The 19,005-nt window shown below is 41.2% G+C and overlaps 1 protein-coding gene across 1 annotated transcript; it reads left to right on the forward strand.

Annotated features, from left to right (window-relative positions):
• The first annotated feature begins 368 nt into the window (after window positions 1-368).
• On the forward strand, window positions 369-18,963 carry pcca (propionyl-CoA carboxylase subunit alpha). Its single transcript, XM_085800854.1, has 23 exons — window positions 369-435; window positions 2,026-2,103; window positions 2,303-2,350; window positions 2,484-2,552; window positions 7,563-7,676; window positions 9,122-9,175; window positions 10,212-10,343; window positions 11,226-11,262; window positions 11,908-11,986; window positions 12,861-12,963; window positions 13,208-13,302; window positions 13,965-14,115; window positions 14,310-14,453; window positions 15,421-15,495; window positions 15,587-15,655; window positions 15,752-15,827; window positions 15,953-16,166; window positions 16,705-16,807; window positions 16,984-17,082; window positions 17,189-17,242; window positions 17,722-17,862; window positions 18,025-18,102; window positions 18,366-18,963. The coding sequence occupies exons 1-23, from the start codon at window positions 382-384 to the stop codon at window positions 18,432-18,434; spliced, it is 2,136 nt and encodes a 711-aa protein (XP_085656980.1). The 5' UTR covers window positions 369-381; the 3' UTR covers window positions 18,435-18,963.
• Window positions 18,964-19,005: the final 42 nt, after the last annotated feature.

Here is a 19,005-nt window from a genome sequence, read left to right on the forward strand (position 1 = left end):
TTTACTTTAACTATCATTTCTTTATCTTTTTGTAGATTTATGTCATGTCATTCACACTGTCTTCTTTGAAGTCTGTCAAATCACCTTCACACCTTTCCTTGACCTCATGATGTTTTCCAGGTGGTGACAGGTAGAGACATTATTTTTGACTTTTCGTACAGTGTAGAGTAGCCTACCTGTGGACCTGCTCGTCTTGACAGTGTTAATGTGAAGTTTTTATATTTTCTTCCAGAAATAATGTGATGTAAGACAGAGAATGACTGTTTTCAATAAAGTTGAGACAAAAAAGGCCTTGCGTTGACGCCCCTCTCTCCACCATTCAGCTCTCCGTAAAGCTAAACGTCATCACGTCGCGGCGTCTGACCGCCACAGTGGGGCAACATGGCGGCGCACAGTCTCTCTCCGTCTCTGTCCAGGCTGCTGTCCGCGTTAAAGGTGAGTCGAGCACAGACCCTGCAGAGCCGGTTCTCCTCCCGGTAACCGAACGAACGGCACCGGTGACTTGTCTCAGCCGGTACCGACGGGCAGGACGGTGCTGACAGTGCAGACAAGACACGGGGTCTCCTTCCAGGAGCCCCGTAGAGAGATGCACCTGGTTAAAGGTGTTGTGTTTACTTCAGTCCGTGTGTTTTGAGCGTTTTGAGTCAGGTGTAACTTTGACTAACTCAGAGTTTCCAACCAGCTACTCTCTGTTCTGTCGTCCTGTGTCTGACTCTTATTGCTAATCTGCTCTGTCGTGTTTTTACCGACTAAATAAAGTCAGTTTGTTTTAGAGAATATGTCTGCCGTTAGTATTTGTAAATCCATATTCCCTTAACTCTGCGTTAAAGCTGCAGAACCTTTTGTCCCTGCTGGGTGTCATGCACGCGGCGTCATGACAAAGCAGTATGGTGACACCAGCGTTCACGTGAGCTACGCCCATGGCTACTGTTAAGTTAGTGCAACAAAACTTCTGCAAGTAAAAATGCAAAATAATTGTATTGAAGAACCTGTTCACTCTGCACAAACGTCAGTTTACAGAACACCAAACCCTGCAAATGTCTTACCCAGGCAACTGGACATTTACTGCAGCAGTGGAAAACACTGATATAATGACATGTCCACAGGAGTGCTGGTGAATCTGTATAACATCTGGTTAATTACCACGGATTCATTAATCTTGTTTAAAATAAGCGTTGTTTATCCTGACGTAATTGGAAAACCATCACTGGGTCCCTCTGGACCGGACTCTGACTCAGGGTCAGAGGGTTCGGGGGCCCTTCAGAACCACTGTGTTTTCCCTAGAGCACCTCCCCTTCACTTCCAGGGCTGAAATCAGTGTTCACATGAGTGAGATTTGACCCATGATTCAGCAGTAGAAGAAACAGCACGAGTTGACTGTCAGTGAGAAAAGGTGACACAGCAGTGTTATCTGAGGCTCCTAACACTGGACTCTTCACATCACCTCTGTCTGTTATTATATTCTGAATGAATACAGAAACTACAAATAGTTTGAAAAACTCTTGGATGCTTTTATGCTTGCTGTTGTTTGCTCCTTTTTGAATAGAGGCTGATAACCTCTTTTAAGACTTTTGCTTCATATGTTGCGTGTCTGTCTTCACTGCAGCTGCACACTCACCTGTGGTGCAGTCTTCTCAGACCACCTCTTATCGCATGTGAACATGAAAAGTTTTACTTTGCATTTAGTTTTCTCATTCTCTCCATGATGAATGCATCTGAAGAAAGTGGCAATTATCTTTTGATAGATTTTTATATTGTTTAGAAATCAATTGAAAAACATTGAGAAGGTTATTCTCCTAGACTAGAGGATTAGTTAGAGGTTTGTTTAGTAAAAATATGTGAAACCATCATACAGATGCAGTTTGGGGCACAACGCACAGTTAAAATAATGTTATTTATGACACTTAATTGTTTTACTATATATTTAAACAGTAAAATAATGTGTGTGTCAAGCTACTAAACATAAAGGTTTTTTTTGAAAAGGTAATAATACAGCTGCCTGATACAGTGTGTGTGTGTTTTCAGTATGCCTCACTCCAGCCCAGATGTTGTGCGCTGCACAGCAGGGTTGGATACGCCACCGTCAGCAGCCACGATGAAAAGGTAAACCCAGCTCTTCCTCTGTAACCACTCACCAATCATGTTCATGCTGAAGGAAATCATTCCAGGAAACCATTCATGTTTGACTCTAATGGCCTCCACAGTTAGTGGGTTAACAAAGCGTGTTGCTGTTCTTTTCAGAGTAAAGGACGTCCTTGTGTTAATGGTAAACTCACTAATCTGTCTTTGTTTCCCTCTGCAGACCTTTGATAAGATCCTCATCGCCAACAGAGGAGAGATTGCCTGCAGAGTAAGTCATGTGGTTTAAATGAAGTGCAGACCTGCAGCTGTACATCACACCACCTCCTATATGTTTTAAACAGTACGCTGGCGGTGAATCAGTCATGACCAGCTTAAGAGTTAATGTCATTATTCTCCATCAGGTGATGAAGACATGTAAGAAGATGGGCATCCGGACTGTAGCTGTTCACAGCGATGTGGACTCCAGCTCTGTGAGTCCCCATTTGTGTTCATTCATACACTGTGTACAACGTACCTGTGTTTCCCACGCTGTCACTGTCCAGCCCTGCTGCCTCAGCCTCGCACAGACTTGAGAGTAGAGTTCTCAACAGGCCTGAAAATTAAAACCCGACCTGGCCCGAACCGTTGATGTTGAAGCCCTGACCCGACGCGGCCCAACTCACTAGCATTAAAAGGATACTTCACCCAAAATCGATAATTCACCAATCCTCTAGTCATCGTCATGCCAAGGAAGGGTTTGGAGAACTTTCAGAGTCATCAAAACGCTTTTGGAGTTCCAGGGGGGGTCCGGCTGGCAACGGATTTTCATATAATGGCGGCGGATAGTGCTTACTTTTGAATCGTCCACGCATGTGTGAGATTTGCTGCGAGATGTTCGTTTGTCTTTGTAAACCATTAGATGTATGATGTAAGCACGGAAGAACATCTCGCAGTAAATCTCACGCATGCACTCAAACATCAACAGAGCCACTGGGAGCTACTGCTACAACAAGGCTAAAAACAGAGATCAAAGTAATTTTTTTCAAACTACTTTTTCATGTGGCGGCTTCAGGACACTTGGGTCAGTATGTACAAACAGTATGGAGGTATCTGGATGTTCCGTAGTGTGTGTTTTGGACGATTCAAAAGTGAACTCTATCCGACGCCATTATATGAAAATCCGTTGCCAGTCGGACCAGAGGTTGTGTTACATAATACTACTAAATACTCAATATAATATAACTTTTATTCCACCCTTTTGTCTATAGGACATTATACAGACCCTCCAGGATTTTATGATGTCACGATTTCAACTATTAATGCAAATTCAATCATGAATTCTTTGGCCTTGCCACTGCAACTTTTCAGCAAATTTGCTATCATAGGCCGCTGTGGCTACTAGCTGTTTTCAGCTGTGGCCACAGTGTTTCCATTACGTTTTTTTTGCATGTCTGTGTTTTTATTACTAGTTACTGTTTTCATATAACATTAAGTTTTATGCGGATCGGGAGCGAGAGAGAAGGAAAGACATCAGGTGCACACCAGATTTCACATACCAGTAAAAACGGAAACATACACACACACACACACACACACACACACACACACACACACACACACACACACACACACACACACACACACACACACACACACACACACACACACACACACACACACACTTCTCACTATTGGGTACATGTAGCTACATTAAAAGGTTGCTTTCTTCTTCTTTTTATTCATTGCCATGGTAAACCGGCCTAAGTATTGTTTAGTGGTATAGTTGGTAGTTGGTTAGCATTAAAAGTGAAGAATTTTGGAGTTAGCTAGTGCTAGACATGTTGAAGCCATTTACAACCTTCGATCATTGACAGACATACTACACCTGATATGTGTTATCTCCTTTTTTTTTTAAAGAACTTAAAGGGGTCATGTCATTGCGTTGATAACATGCATAAGAAACTTAAAAATTGTGGTAACACTTTATTTGATGCCTATCTTTATAATGCATTATTATCATACTTATAATACATAATGCAGTTATAGCACTGTATAACTATAGTTATAAACACTCATAAATGATCATACTGCTTTATAACAATAATCATAACACACTATAAAACATTTTATCATGACTTATAAGGTCAGGTATTATAATACGTTATAATTATTAGTAACTCGCTGACAATGCCCACATTTATAATGCATTATAAATATAGTTATAATGTGTTACAATTGGCTTATAGTCGTGTATAACTATCATAAACACTCATAAATGATCATAAGACTTTATAACAATAAGCATAACACATCATAGAGCATTATAACTCTATTATAATACTTGACCTTAAGCCATTATAAAATGCTCTATAATGTGTTATGCTAAATGTTATAAAGCCTTATGATCATTTATGAGTATTTATAATGATGGTTATACACGTTTATAAGCCAATTATAACACATTATAACTATGTTTATAATGTATTATCGACATGGGCATTGTCAGTGAGTTACTAACAATTATAACGTATTATAATACCTGACCTTATAAGTCACAATAAAATGCTTTATAGTGTGTTACGATTATTGTTATAAAGTATTATGATCATTTATGAATGTTTATAATTATAGTTATACAATGCTATAACCACATTATAACTCATTATAAGTATGGTTATAATGCAATATAGAGATAGGCATCAAAGTCTTACCAAAATGGTTATTAGTTGGCTAACAGTAAATAATATGGTTAGTTAGCCAACTCCTATGTGCAACTGATGACCATCTGACCATTTTATTTTCCTAAATGCTAGCTGACTGCTCCATTAGCTATCAAACTAGGATAACATGGTGTAGGCCTATAGTCTTCACGAGGATTTTTGCAGTTAGGTTTAGGCGGTGATCTACTATACTCAATAGAATACATTAGAGATACAGTAAGCTATTCCTGTGCATGACAGAGGTTTTCTTTAATGTCACAAAAAACTTCTACTATTACTACTGAATACTTAATATAACTTATATTCTACATTTTTACATTGTTGGACATTAATCTAGCACACACGTCAATCTCATGTCAAAAACCTGGGGGAGATCTGTCCTGCGATACACTTTTATATGGCCTTCAAGAAAAATATTATGTTAATAATGGCCCACCAATATAGCATTCACATTACTCACATTACAAATCCCATAATACACTACCAGCTAACAGCTACCATACGGTCATGACCAAGCAATAGGCCCAAGCTGGAATGAACAAGTTTGTGACACACTGCAACATCTATCTTTTTCCATTCTTCAAAAACGACCTCTTAGAGCCTGGATGCTCGATGGAGATTGATGCTCAATGTGTGTGCAGATTAACATTATCATGTTTGCAATCAATGTAGCACCACTGTGTATTTTTTGTGCTTTTCCTATCTTCATTTCGAACAAACTTGTTTCAGTTGTTGCTGGTATGTGAAATCTGGTGCATGTCCACTGTCTTTTCTCTCTCGCTGCTTGCTACCGATCCGCATAATAAATTACATTTATAATAACTTTTTTAATAAATTTAGCGACACCACAAAATCCTGGAGGGTCTGTATAAATAGAAAAAAGGGTAGAATATAAGTTATATTACTGAGTATTTAGTCGTATGTAACACAACCTCTGCAATGCTAAGGAATGGCTTCTCTGCAATACATTCTATTGGTGGTAGTGGGGGTTCCGATGAACAAGAAAAATGGGTGTGGCTGTTTTTTTCTCCACCAAGGAGTGTTTTGGGCGTAAAACTAATGTTTGCGATCAACTCAGGATCATGAAAAACCCCTAGTTTGACCCCTCACAAGTTACTTAAGGCCAAATGTAACATTACGGAGTGTTCAAAAATCCAGTTACGGGTACCCCAACTTTGAGTAGTTTTTTAGGGGGTTTCCCACAGGAGTTGAATTTCAACATTTTAAGACATCATATTACGCACGTTCCTAAAGACAATTGTGAAGAAATTTCTTGGTAAGGATTTAGTTCCCAGATTGGTCAAATGTCTGCTAAAATGCCCTTACTAAATGTCTAGCCGTGTTTCCACTGCAGGAACTTTGGGGTAATTTTACGGGGCCAGCCCCGTTGGTGCGTGTTTCCACTGCAGGAACCTCCCCCACAGGGCCATTTACAGGAACTTTTACGGGGGCCAACGGAGTACCTACTCCAGGGTAGGTACTCCGTTCGGCCCTGAAAAGCTCCTGGGTGGGGCTCGAGGTTAACCCGGCGCTGATTGGCTAAAGCTAGAGCAGGCTCTGACGCTACCAGAAACCACCAAAACAACCGGCATTTTTAAAAAGGGGAGCATTAGCCTAGCAGACACCGCTGTAAACAGCAGGAAGATGTACACAAATGGACCGACGGTGAGGTGCAGACATTGATTGCAGTATACAGCACCGAGGAGATTCAGAGGGGGTTTGAGTCATCGCGGCGAAATGAAAATATCAGCGCACCTCCACACACTGGGGATCCATCACGCCGCAAAACAATGCCGTGAAAAGTAAAAAAAAAAAAAAAAAAAACTCAAGCAGGATTACAATCAGCCGCCATGTGCAGAAACACACAAACCAGAAACGCGCCTACCGCCTCAGCTCCTTCCATCCTTCTTCGTTGTTGTTATGATTTTTGTGCATGTGCTTGTGACCTGCCTGGGTGACGTCATGGTCGAAACTGTCGCACAGCGATTAAGCGGCGATCGAAACTTATGACGTCGCCGCGGGTGACCGGGTTCCTGTCTGCAGTAGAAACACGACCACTGAGAGGGCCGAGTGAGAGGACGGTTCCTGTAGAAGTTCCTACCCCCTCCCTTTACCAGGAACTCCTGCAGTGGAAACACGGCTTCTGTTTATATCTGTTTGTGGTTAATATAGTACATTGTATATTCACACACATACAACAACTCTAACCTCCACTTTTAGGGACTGCATGCAACACCCACACCACAGTAACATGAGCATCAGTGCAGCTGGTTCTCTCCCTAGTGATACATGCAGGCATCTATTCCCAGATCAGGGAGCAGAGTGGGACTCAACAGGTGGAACAGGGAGAGAGGAGGGTCATGTGTCATTATCAAATGTAAATGTAACACAGATATACAGGTGCATCTGAATGAAGTAGAATGTGATGGAGGTCAGCTCTTCTCCATGTGAAGCTACTGAACCAGACTCAGGAAACCTCTGCAGGTGTTTGGAGTTAATCAGCTGATTAGAATGTGACACCATTAGGTTACAATAGTGAACTACTTTGAGTTACTGAATTGTGGGTTTTCATTAAATGTAAGTCATAATCATTGCAAGTAAAAACAATGAAGACATGAAATATTTCAGTCTGTGTGTAATGAATCTATATAATATATGAGCTTCACTAACTACTGAAATAAATTAATTTTTCCATGGTATTCTCATTTATTGAGAAGCACCTGTAGATGCTGTCAGGACTGGAATTAACCTTCTGGTGTTTGTGTGCGTGTGCATGCCTAGGTCCATGCAAAGATGGCTGATGAGGCGGTGTGTGTCGGCCCCGCCCCCACCAGTAAGAGCTACCTGAACATGGACGCTATCATGGACGCCGTCAGAACTACAGGAGCACAAGCTGTAAGTATTGTATTATACTATTAGTATGCATTTATTTATTTATTATTTAAGTTTTATTTTATCTGAAATGTATTCTTTAAATGTATTTATTATATTTATTGACTTATTGTTTTTGTATTTGTGAAACGGCTCTCATGTATTGTGTTATGTGTTAGTGTTTGACATAATTTGTAAATTGAATATTTAAAGGTATAATATGTAGGAATTCCCCCCATCTAGCGGTGCGGTTGCATATCGGAACGTATTCTTGATGTTGCATTCACATGAAATCGGGTAGATGTCAGACAGACAACAGACGCTGCATGTAACAGGATAAATAAGCGTCTATGTAAACAAGTGGTCCGCCAGAACGAGGCAAAACAATACAGGTGTGACAATATGTTGTCATGGTGATGTCGTATTGTTTACCTGACCCACGTTTTACCGTCTTTCTCTTGTTGAGTAAAATGACATCCGGTTGGTTTGCCGACGGCCGTCTGCCTGACTGCACCTGAATGCAACATCAGTGCCTCCGTCCTTCCTCACACTACACAGTGGTGACAGTTTTAACAGGAGCTACCTGGAAAACTTTCTCCCCGAGCCGACAGCTCCGCTGAGTTTCCGTGGTTACCTACGGTCACGCTGCCACTCAACGTAAAAAATGGCGATGCAACATGGCCGCCTCGGTTCGGTGCGTCGCCCACTTATTTTATTTGTAACGACTTGTAACAACTCATTCTAAGGTACGAGGAAGCTTTCATTTGTATGCGGCTGTGATTCGACTTCAGTGAAATACGTATTTATGAAAGCAATATTAGATTTTTGCTAATAAAAAGCCAAATAAGTTACATACTGGGGCTTTATATAAAGTTAGGGAAAAAGTATAAGCATGGAGACAGTGATGGATTAAAGGAGAGAGTGTTGGTCATGTGATGCAGCTCTGTATCTGTCGTTTCTGTCTGTGACTGTGGACAGCTGTTGTTCTGACCAATGCTCAGTCACCTCTCCGGTGTTCTTCTTACACATCACGCTAATGTCCAACTCAGCTCCCCGAACATGTCCCATAGGTCTATGTACAGGTTTCAGTTCAGTTCAGTCTCCGTTGCTATGGAAACACATTTTGAGCATGTCTGCGGCTGAAGCTCCAACAAAAAATGCTCATTAATGCCACTCTGATCTTTTCCTCTTGAATCAACTTGGACCAGATCAGTATTTGTAAACCTGCACCAGAGCATTATGGGATGTAAATTGTGTCCTTGTACCATGCAGTACAGCTGTGTGGAAAATAAATATGGAGATTCATTATGTTTCTCCACTCATGCGTTCAGAGTTTTCCTCATAATGTGATGTGTCATCATCATTGTTAATGTTTAAACTGCATTTTCTCTGCAGAGCTACATGTGTTACAGCTCCCCCTGTTTGAAGCGCATCTTATTAACGCTTTATTCATTTTTTCTCTCATGAAGGTTCATCCAGGGTACGGGTTCCTCTCAGAAAACAAAGAGTTTGCAAAGAGACTGGTGAGTAAACACACAGAATCAGTTTTCTCTTAAACACTCAACGAGGTCATGACAGAGCATCATCCGTCCATCAGGTGACTGGAAAAGACTGGTTTTCACTGTGTTTGACTGTGACCAGTGATTTACCTGTTTCTGTCCTGCTCACATTGACACTCATGTCACACACAGAACAGTACGTCACAACTACAAACACACAACACAGAAGAAAACACACACTACAGTGTAAAATGAGGGATGCACTGATCCACATTTTTTCCTTTCCGATCTAATCCCGATACCTGAATTTGGCCGATACTATTCCGATACCAGTGCTTTGTAGAGATGAGCGAGTACATCATTATGTATCTGTTCAACCATATAAATTATCTGTATCTGTACTCAGAGGGTGTGGGGTTTTAACCCGTATGTTATTTTAAGCTTGAAATTGATATGGATTGATCAGAAGTTGCTGTATTTATTGTTGAGTAGAAAACTATTTACAGAGCAGCATCAGCACTGAGCTTCAGATCAATGTTTTTGATGATTTTTGATGATGATTGACAGCTGTTGCTGTTGTACATCTTAATTTAGTGTTGGTTCTGATTTTTGACTTTCTGAATATACATACCCCTCTGAAGTTTTAATGGCTTTGTCTTTTTTATTGAACTTTTTGTGAATACAGTCAGGCAGCATATTGTTGTTAATTTTGAACATAAGGTGTGCAGTTTTGAAGTCGACCAGTTCTTTGAGTTTGAGTTCATATGTATTTATAAATAATCTAGTGAACAACATTAACAGACCCACATCAGCATCAGATGTATCAGATCATCATCATCATCCTGTTCCTGTCTGAACCTCCATCCATTTTCCATGATTACTCCCTATGGATCTTTGTTCGAGCCAAGTAGATGATAGAAATGGTAGATGATAGTATTAGTACATGATTGGTGCTGACAGCAGACTCATCTCACAGTGTTGAGGTGAGTGGAGTATCAGCTGTTCTCTGTGTCACATGAAATGTGAATCTGATCCTGGTTTTGATGCTGTTTGGACGCAGGCAGCAGAGGGCGTGATGTTCATTGGCCCAGACACACATGCTATCCAGGCAATGGGAGACAAAATAGAAAGCAAGCTAATTGCTAAGGCTGCTAAGGTCAACACTATCCCAGGATTTGATGGCGTTGTCGAGGTATGGACACACACACACACACACTGCACATATAAAGCACAGGTCCCTTCTTCTGCATTCACAGGGCGTTTAAATTAATATCACTGTTTACTTAAAAGAAAATATAATCCACATTACCAAAGATTTCTTTACCATTACATCTGTAACAATTAGGGCTACAAATAAAGATTATTGAATCGATTAATTGATTAGTTGTTTGGTCAATAAAATGTAAAAAAAAAAAAAAAAAAAAAAGTCAATCAGTGCTTCCCAAACCACAAGATGACGTCCTCAAATGTCTTGTTTTGTCCACAAACCAAAGAGACACTCAGTTTATTGTCATAAAGGAACAAAGAAACCATAAATATTCACATTTCAGAAGCTGAAATCAGAGGATTTGGACTTTTTTTCTTAAAAAACTACCCAAACCGATTATTCGATTATCAAAATAGTTGATGATTCATTTAATAATCGATTATTGTACGATAAATCAATGAATTGTTGCAGCTCTAGTAACAATTGTGTTCTCACAGCTAAGAAAAATGTTCTGAGTTAGGTCTAAAGTTTTGTCATGTGACCACTAATTCATGTTGGGGAGCGCCAGCATGGCTCTGAGAGCTGCTGTGTTGTATCTGGGCTAATCAAACATCATCTACATCCATCTTAAGCCTTTGGCAGCATTATGGGTATGTATGTAGAGTATGATGTGTTAGATGCAGTATAAGAAGGCAGAACAACCGCACACAAACCCCACATGACCCACAGTTGTGGTTCCAGACTCAGTCCTGCAGTGATCCAGGTCCAGCGTTCTGGATCCAGTCAAACGATATTAACCTGGACCTGCAGGTGTAGTTGATGAAGAGACAGTTAGAGTGTAGTAACCATCCCTCCTCTCTGTGGCAGACTGCTGAGGATGCTGTGAAGATCGCTCAGGAGATTGGTAAGTCATCACTCTGCTACACACTGAAGGAAAAATAAATGTCAAATGTATTTAAAAAAAATAAAAATAAAATTAGGGATTTCTCTAGACACAACTTAAAAGATTTTAGTGTGTTAAAGATACTTATAACTTAAACCAGCTCCACTGAGCCGATCTCTCATTGTAACATATTTTCTACGGATACGTTGTTGCTTAAGACCAGCACTATAACGTTGCTATACACCATGTATAGTATATCTTGACATTAGATTTTGATTATATCTCAATAAGTATTCAGATCATTTCCTTTAGCACCAATAGAGGGAAATAAAAATGTTTTTAAAAAGTTAAAGTTCTGCACGAAAATCCTACTGAAGTACAAGTACAGCAGCCATTATGGTTCATTACAACTGAACCACTACTGTGTCAGCAGCATGTAGAGCTAGTCTAACCTAACCACCATGGTAGAATACATTATAGACATACAATACATAGACAAGACCTTGATCATTTTTGTCTGTTGTGTTTACATGTGTTTGCTCATAGAATGAACAAACTAAATGCAGCTGTTATGAGTGGACAGCTCTGTGATGCTCATGTCTTCATTTGAGGAATGAAACCGAGGCGTGTTTACATTGTTGTGGTGTTCTCTTTGTATTTTGAAAGGTTACCCTGTCATGATCAAAGCATCCGCAGGAGGAGGAGGGAAAGGAATGAGGATAGCTTGGAATGATGACGAGACAAGGTATTGTACCTGGTTTTGTCACATCTCATCATCTTCTCCTTGATAACACTGCTGGACCTGAGGTTCTACTGTGAAACCCTTTGATGTAAATCACAAGTGATGCCAGCTGATACTGAGCATGGCTTCCAACCCTAAGCCTCTTCTTCACTTCTCAAGCAGACAGAATTATTATAGTTAACGAGAAGAACTAAGACTAAGACTAAAACTAAAACTAGCCATAAAATAAATTAAATTAATGAACTGAAATCAAAGTAAAAATGACAAATAAAAACTACACAATACAAAAGTAACTAAAACGGGGCGGTGCGTGGCGCAGTGGTTAGAGCGGCCGCCCCATGTAGAGGCTACTGTCCTCACCGCAGGCGGCCCCGGTTCGAATCTCGCATCGGGCAGACCTTTCCTGCGTGTCATTCCCCCTCTCTCTGCCTCCCCCTTTCCTGTCTATCTCTACTGTGCACTATCAAATAAAGGCAAAAAAAAAAAGAAGCCAAAAAATATACTAAAAAAAAGTAACTAAAACTAAACTGAAAGGCAGATAAAATCAGTTTTTTTCTCTCTTGGATGCAGACCATTTTAATTTCTACTTTTGATTTAGCTCCAGGTAATGGCAGAAGAATAAAATTGAAGGATTTGGTAAACCATGTTTGGTGTCATGCATTCTTTTATCCTATTCAGTTTTTTCAAATATTTTCTGTTGCTACCTGAAAGACTAAAACTAAATAAAAACTAAACTAAAACTGCTTTGTTACGTGTTGAACTACCTAAAACTAAATTGAAATAAAAAAGCAAACTGAAAAGCTAAATAAAAACAAAAACGAATAAAAATTTCAGAACGATAATAACCTTGTGTGTCTGTGATTGTGTTTTATCACAGGGAAGGTTTCCGGTTCTCATCCCAGGAGGCAGCTTCCAGCTTTGGAGATGACAGGCTGCTCATTGAGAAGTACATTGACAACCCCAGACACATCGAGATACAGGTACCACACCTTTTATTTGGATAAGATGTGAAATATTTTCACTGGTTTTTATCTGCACCAAGAGATTTCCAACATGTATACAGTAGCTTATGGGTTTTAAACTTGATTGACTCTAAATCCATTTGTAAACATCTTCCATGATGTTCGCAGTTGTTTAGCTCCAGTGAAAAGTGAAAAGTGAAGAGATGAATGTCAGAAGATGAATTCCATCCTCTTCATTCAGAGATGTGTCTGATTCTGGTAGGTGCTGGCTGATAAACATGGCAATGCCCTGTGGCTAAATGAGAGGGAGTGCTCCATCCAGAGGAGGAACCAGAAGGTGGTGGAGGAGGCTCCCAGGTCAGTGGTTTAAAAAAGAAATCCCCGTCCATACCAATGGGTGTGATTTTAAAAAATATCTCCGTTCACATGAAACCGCAAAATCCGCCTCAAGCAATGTCATGCACATGCCAAAGCAGTAGGTGGCGATATCACAGGAAGGCCATTTAAGCCAATCACAAGGCTGGAAAAATTAATTACCGGAAAAACAACAATGGCGAACCGAGGCAGGGCGGATTCTTTCGTGTGGACTGACAACGAAGTGGAGTAACTGCTCACTGTCACATGAATATCAACAAAATTCTGCAGAATGTAGATACACCTTACTGTTTACCGTCGCACACTGTGACGTCAAACAATGGCAACAAGAGCTTAATTGCGATTTTCCTGTCCACACATGACTGCTGAAACCGGAAACCTGGACTCCAGTTACAAAAAACTCCGGTTTCAGTCGGCCACAGCTGCAGATGCATGTGGCTGAAAGGCCAAACACATGCTTTCAAAAATACCCGTGTTCATGTGGACGGCCCCTTAGTCCCCTGCATGTACAATAAGCAGCACTACAGAGAATTTGTGTATTTAGATGATTGCTAGAAAGCGGTCTTGCTAAATGTGTGGAATGTGTTTGTGTTGGCCTCTTGTAGCTGCTGAGTGAGTCTGAGTGTGTAGTGTTGTGTCTCCAGCACTTTCCTGGACTCAGAGACGCGGCGGGCCATGGGAGAGCAGGCAGTGCAGCTGGCCAAGGCCGTGCAGTACTCCTCTGCTGGAACTGTGGAGTTTCTGGTGGACTCTCAGAAGAACTTCTACTTCCTGGAGATGAACACACGACTGCAGGTCAGTGTGTGTGTCTGTGGCCTGGAAACACCCACTGAGGAACATCTGCCATGTATCAAGTGAGAAACTAGGTGAGCTCTTTCCAGAGCTCATCTAGTTTATCTCAACTGATCAAAACACACTTGCTGGTGAAGACCTACTGTAGAGTTGTCCTGAAACATGTTATTTATTGTCTGTTTAACCTTTGACACCAGGTGGAGCATCCAATCACAGAGTGCATCACAGGTCTGGACCTGGTGGAGCAGATGATTCGGGTTGCCAAGGGCTACAAACTGCAGCACCAACAGAAAGACATCCCAATTAACGGCTGGGCCATTGAGAGTCGCGTGTACGCTGAGGTGTGTGAGAATCTCACTTGACATTGACAAATGGAAAACTGTGTCAAATGAGGCTCGTATTTATCTCATGAGCCAGCAGGGAGCTGGGTTCTTCTCAGTGACTGGTACCAGAGCAGACTCAACATTCCCAACCTGCTATATTGTATTGTATTGTATTGCAACTATATTCAGTTAGGGTTAGGAACTCAAATAATTCTGCTGTTCATGTGGATGCAACACTGAATAGTGTCGAGAATAGATCCAAAATGAATGACCAGCGTCTCCCTGCTGGTGACCTTTCCCTGCAGCCTCTCTCTTGCTGCTCTCATGCTTTTTTTTTCTCCTCCCTGACCTGAAATTTTTTTTGTAGCATAATTGAGCAATTAGATAGGCAACATGTAACCAGTGTTTTATTTTGTTTTTTCTTTTTTTTTTTTCTTTTTTTACCCCAGCCTGGGTCAGCATTTGCATCCCTGACTAGCTTCACTAACCATGGTCACATGATGCCTGTCTCCAACCAGGACAACACAGGACAATTTGGGTCTTGCGCGAGATTCCGCAAAGACTTTGAATTACATCTAGTTTTACAAACATGTCGGCTTGCTTGAATTAAACAAACTTCTCGGTGCGTGTTTGAGTCGCCATCTGACGCTGTCTGTGGAAAAAATTGCGGCTTTGAGGGATGTAAACAGCCTAAGCAGCGGAACTTACATCCACTCCCATTCATTGCTGCCGTGGCGATGCGGGGACAGACACAACTACCGCAAAACAGGAGCAATTAAACTGAAAATCTTCAGATTCCTTCTTTTAGACCTAAAATGTTAGGAAAATACAGCCCAGAGTTGAATTTACCCAAAATTGCCCTTTAATATGAATGACCATGATGCTGCAACTACTGCTCCAGTGTAGTTTCTGTGAAATAGTTTTTTAGATGTTAATGTTAAAGTTGAGAGTGAAGCCTGAAGTTAGTTTGCTCTTTTCTTTTTAGGATCCTTACAAATCTTTTGGTCTCCCCTCCATTGGACGGTTGTCTCAGTACCAAGAGCCACTCAACCTCAGCAAAGTAAGTGTGTGTGTGTGTGAGAGAGAGAGAGCTGTAGACCCTGAACCTTCTGCTCTCCTCACACTTGTCTCTCCATCCCCTGCTCCGTCAGGTCCGTGTGGACAGCGGCATCCAGGAGGGCAGTGACATCAGCATCTACTACGACCCCATGATCTCTAAGGTCAGTCAGCAGTGGATCTGTAAATGTATATCTGATATTAGCAGTCCCAGCAGTAAGAACATTACAAGGTGTGTGTCTCTGTGATGTGTGCTGCAGCTGGTTACCTACGGAGCCACGCGAGCCGAGGCCCTGGCCCGGATGGAGGACGCTCTGGATAACTACGTCATCAGAGGTAAACCAAGCATCAGGACTTGAGAATGAACTCATTTGGGGGTTTTCGGCCTTGAATGCAACATCAGAGTAATACCTGGAGAGAGTTTCCTCAGATTAAGGGTTCAAAGTGTGTCTTCGCTCTAGGTGTGACCCACAACATTCCACTCCTTCGGGAAATCATCACCCACCCTCGCTTCATCTCCGGTGACATCAGCACTAACTTCCTGCCAGAGGTGTATCCTGACGGGTTCAAAGGTCACCAGCTGCAGGCGGAGGCGCGTCGGGAGCTGCTGGCCTCGGCAGCAGCTCTGTACATCACCGCTCAGCTCCGCTCACAGAGGGTTCTGGGTGACTTAAGGTCAGCATGCAGAAAGCTTAATGTGGCAGGAGCCTCACCGGTGTGGTTCACTCCACTGTCACCACCGCTTTTATACTGTAAACTAAACACCAAGTACATATGTGAATTATTATTATCAGATTTGTATTTATTCTTTTTCTATTTTATCTTATTTTATTCTGTTCTTATTCTGCTATTATATTTCATTTATCTATATATATCAAACATTTGGTGATTTTCTCTTACTATTCAGGAGTTTGAAACAAAGAAAAATTTCCCTCAGAGGATCAATAAAGTAATTCAGAATCTGAATCAGAGTTAAATCAGAATAAATTGGACAAATACTTTTTCTGATACTCAACATATTGGAAACTACATTGAAGCCAGAGGAGCAGGTTTTCATATTTGTCTAACCAGCTTTACATAGTGTTACACAGCTCCACACTTGGATTTTAGATTGTTACATTAAAAAAAGCACAGGACACAGTTCATTTAAATGAGAGAATAAAACTTGTCTCTTTGGCTTCTATTAATATAAAAAGGACTGTGTGTCTTTCAGAGTGTCGTCGGCCCCTGTGGAACAGAACCACTGGGAGCTGAGCGTGCAGCTGGGGGAGGGACGCCATGCTGTGGACGTTACTAAATCTGGAAATGTTTATACTGTGAGTATCTGATGTGCATTCATCAGTAAATGAAATATACCAAACCTCATATGAATAAAACATTCACCAACAGAGCAATTGAACAGAGTAAAATATTAGAAAAACTAAAGCTGTGATGTTGATGAACAGTCACTGTGCCTGAGCCTCAGCTGAAGAACACAGTCATGTGTTTACAGGTGGAGGTGGATGGAGGAAAGGTGGAAGTGAGTGGACAGTGGAACCTGGCCTCAACACTGCTGCCACTCACCATCAATGGCACAGACAGGATGCTACAGGTGACACACACACACACACACACACACACACACACACACAGTAAGATTGTTGTTATCTCACACAGTTACAGTTCTGATGTAAACGATGTTTGTCTTTATGTTCTAGTGTCTGTCCAGAGACGCTTCAGGAAAGATCGTCCTGCAGTACCTCGGCACATCAGTATGTACACACACACACACACACACACACCAACCATCATGCAGATGACCTTCTATATCCTCATGCTGTCAAAGCAGTAGTGCAGTCTTAGCTCAGTCAGTGGATCGCAGGTTGTTGCACATACATCAGCTGCCAGCGGTACTCTATTAAGATGTCATACTGTTTACTGAATTCTCAATAACAGAATAAAAGTCCATCAAGAGGTTTAAGCTTCTGATTTTATGGAAGAATGTAAAAAAAAAAAAAGTAAATAGTCCAGTTAAGACTGAATCCAAACGGCTGATTTACATGAACAATGTTAAAGGTAGGGTTGGAGATCTTATTCTGGTGAATTTTTACTAAACTGTTTGAAATCCTCTTCACACTCTGATTGCAACCAATTAATGTAATGCTTTTTCACAAAAATGAATTTTTTTTTAAATCATCCGTCAAGATCAAACACTCCTCCCCTGTTGCTCACACTCTGTATTTTCATTCAGTTTCAGGTTCATGTTCTGTCAAAGCTGGCTGCACAGTTGAACTCTTACATGCCAGAGAAAGTCCCAGAAGACACCAGCAGCATCCTGCGTTCACCAATGCCCGGCACCATGGTGGCTGTGTCCGTCAAGCCTGGAGACACGGTAACGCAGAACACACTCGTACACAGACCAAACACACATTCACATACAAGAGCTACAACTAGGATGACCGGACGCCCCTGTTTTTTACACCTGTTCTCCTGCTTCCGACATGATTGTTGAACATGAATACTCATCCTTTTGCCCCTGGTTGTGTGTTTGTAGGTCGCAGAGGGTCAGGAGATTTGTGTGATTGAAGCCATGAAGATGCAGAACAGTTTGACTGCTTCCAGACAAGCAAAGGTAACAGTTTTTTATCTTGTATCCTCTAAATGTGTTTACCTTTTTTTCTTTTTTACCTCAATTTGCTAAACTTGAGTTAAGATGAGAGTAGTTCTGCTGGCATCGTCAGTCACTAACCCTTACTAATGAATAAAAAAAATGAAAGTACGAGACATTTGAAACCCATTCAACTGCATTAAGTAAAGTAATGACTTATGTTGTCCATGTTTTAAACACATTTACCAGATGTGTGAATGTGTGTGCCTGTGTATGTCTCCTTCCAGGTTAAAAGTGTCCACTGTAAGCCGGGGGAGACGGTGGGGGAGGGAGACCTGCTGGTGGAGCTGGAATAAGACGGAATCTTTGACTTGTGACATCATCACCAGGACGAGCCTTACTCCTGTCAGGGTCCACAGATGAAGATCACGTTGGCAAACAGACCGGACAATAACGAGCCTGATCTGTTTGTGGCCCGCAGCCGTTTAGTTTCCCTGATAGTGGCTCCAAACCAAGGAGACTCCTTTGCTTGTGTTTTCTAGACCTGATTATTAGTTTATGTTAAACGGTAAATCCACCCAAAACCTTATTTCCTCACTTTAACCCTGTGATATCTGGCGTTTTGGTTTATTGGCCAATGTTTTGAGATACTTTCTGCCACTTCTGTACAATGGAGGAACGTGGATATTTGGTTTATAAGCTACTGCAGAGTTTTCAGATGTATTTTTTAGAAAAGGCCCATGGAAAAATTCTGTTGAACTGTACTGTACTGGAGAGGAGCAGCTTGTGTAGCCCAACACCAGTCAAGGTCAAAATGTCGGTAATTATTGAATTGAAATACACTCTACATACATCCAATAAAGTGCCCACTTTTTTCCACCATCAGTGTTTTTGGTCTGACAGCATCTGAAACAACAGTAAAATGAA

Source organism: Trachurus japonicus, chromosome 15 (genome assembly GCF_045865225.1).
Source record: "Trachurus japonicus isolate A0001 chromosome 15, Traja_1.0".
Taxonomy (NCBI): domain Eukaryota; kingdom Metazoa; phylum Chordata; class Actinopteri; order Carangiformes; family Carangidae; genus Trachurus; species Trachurus japonicus.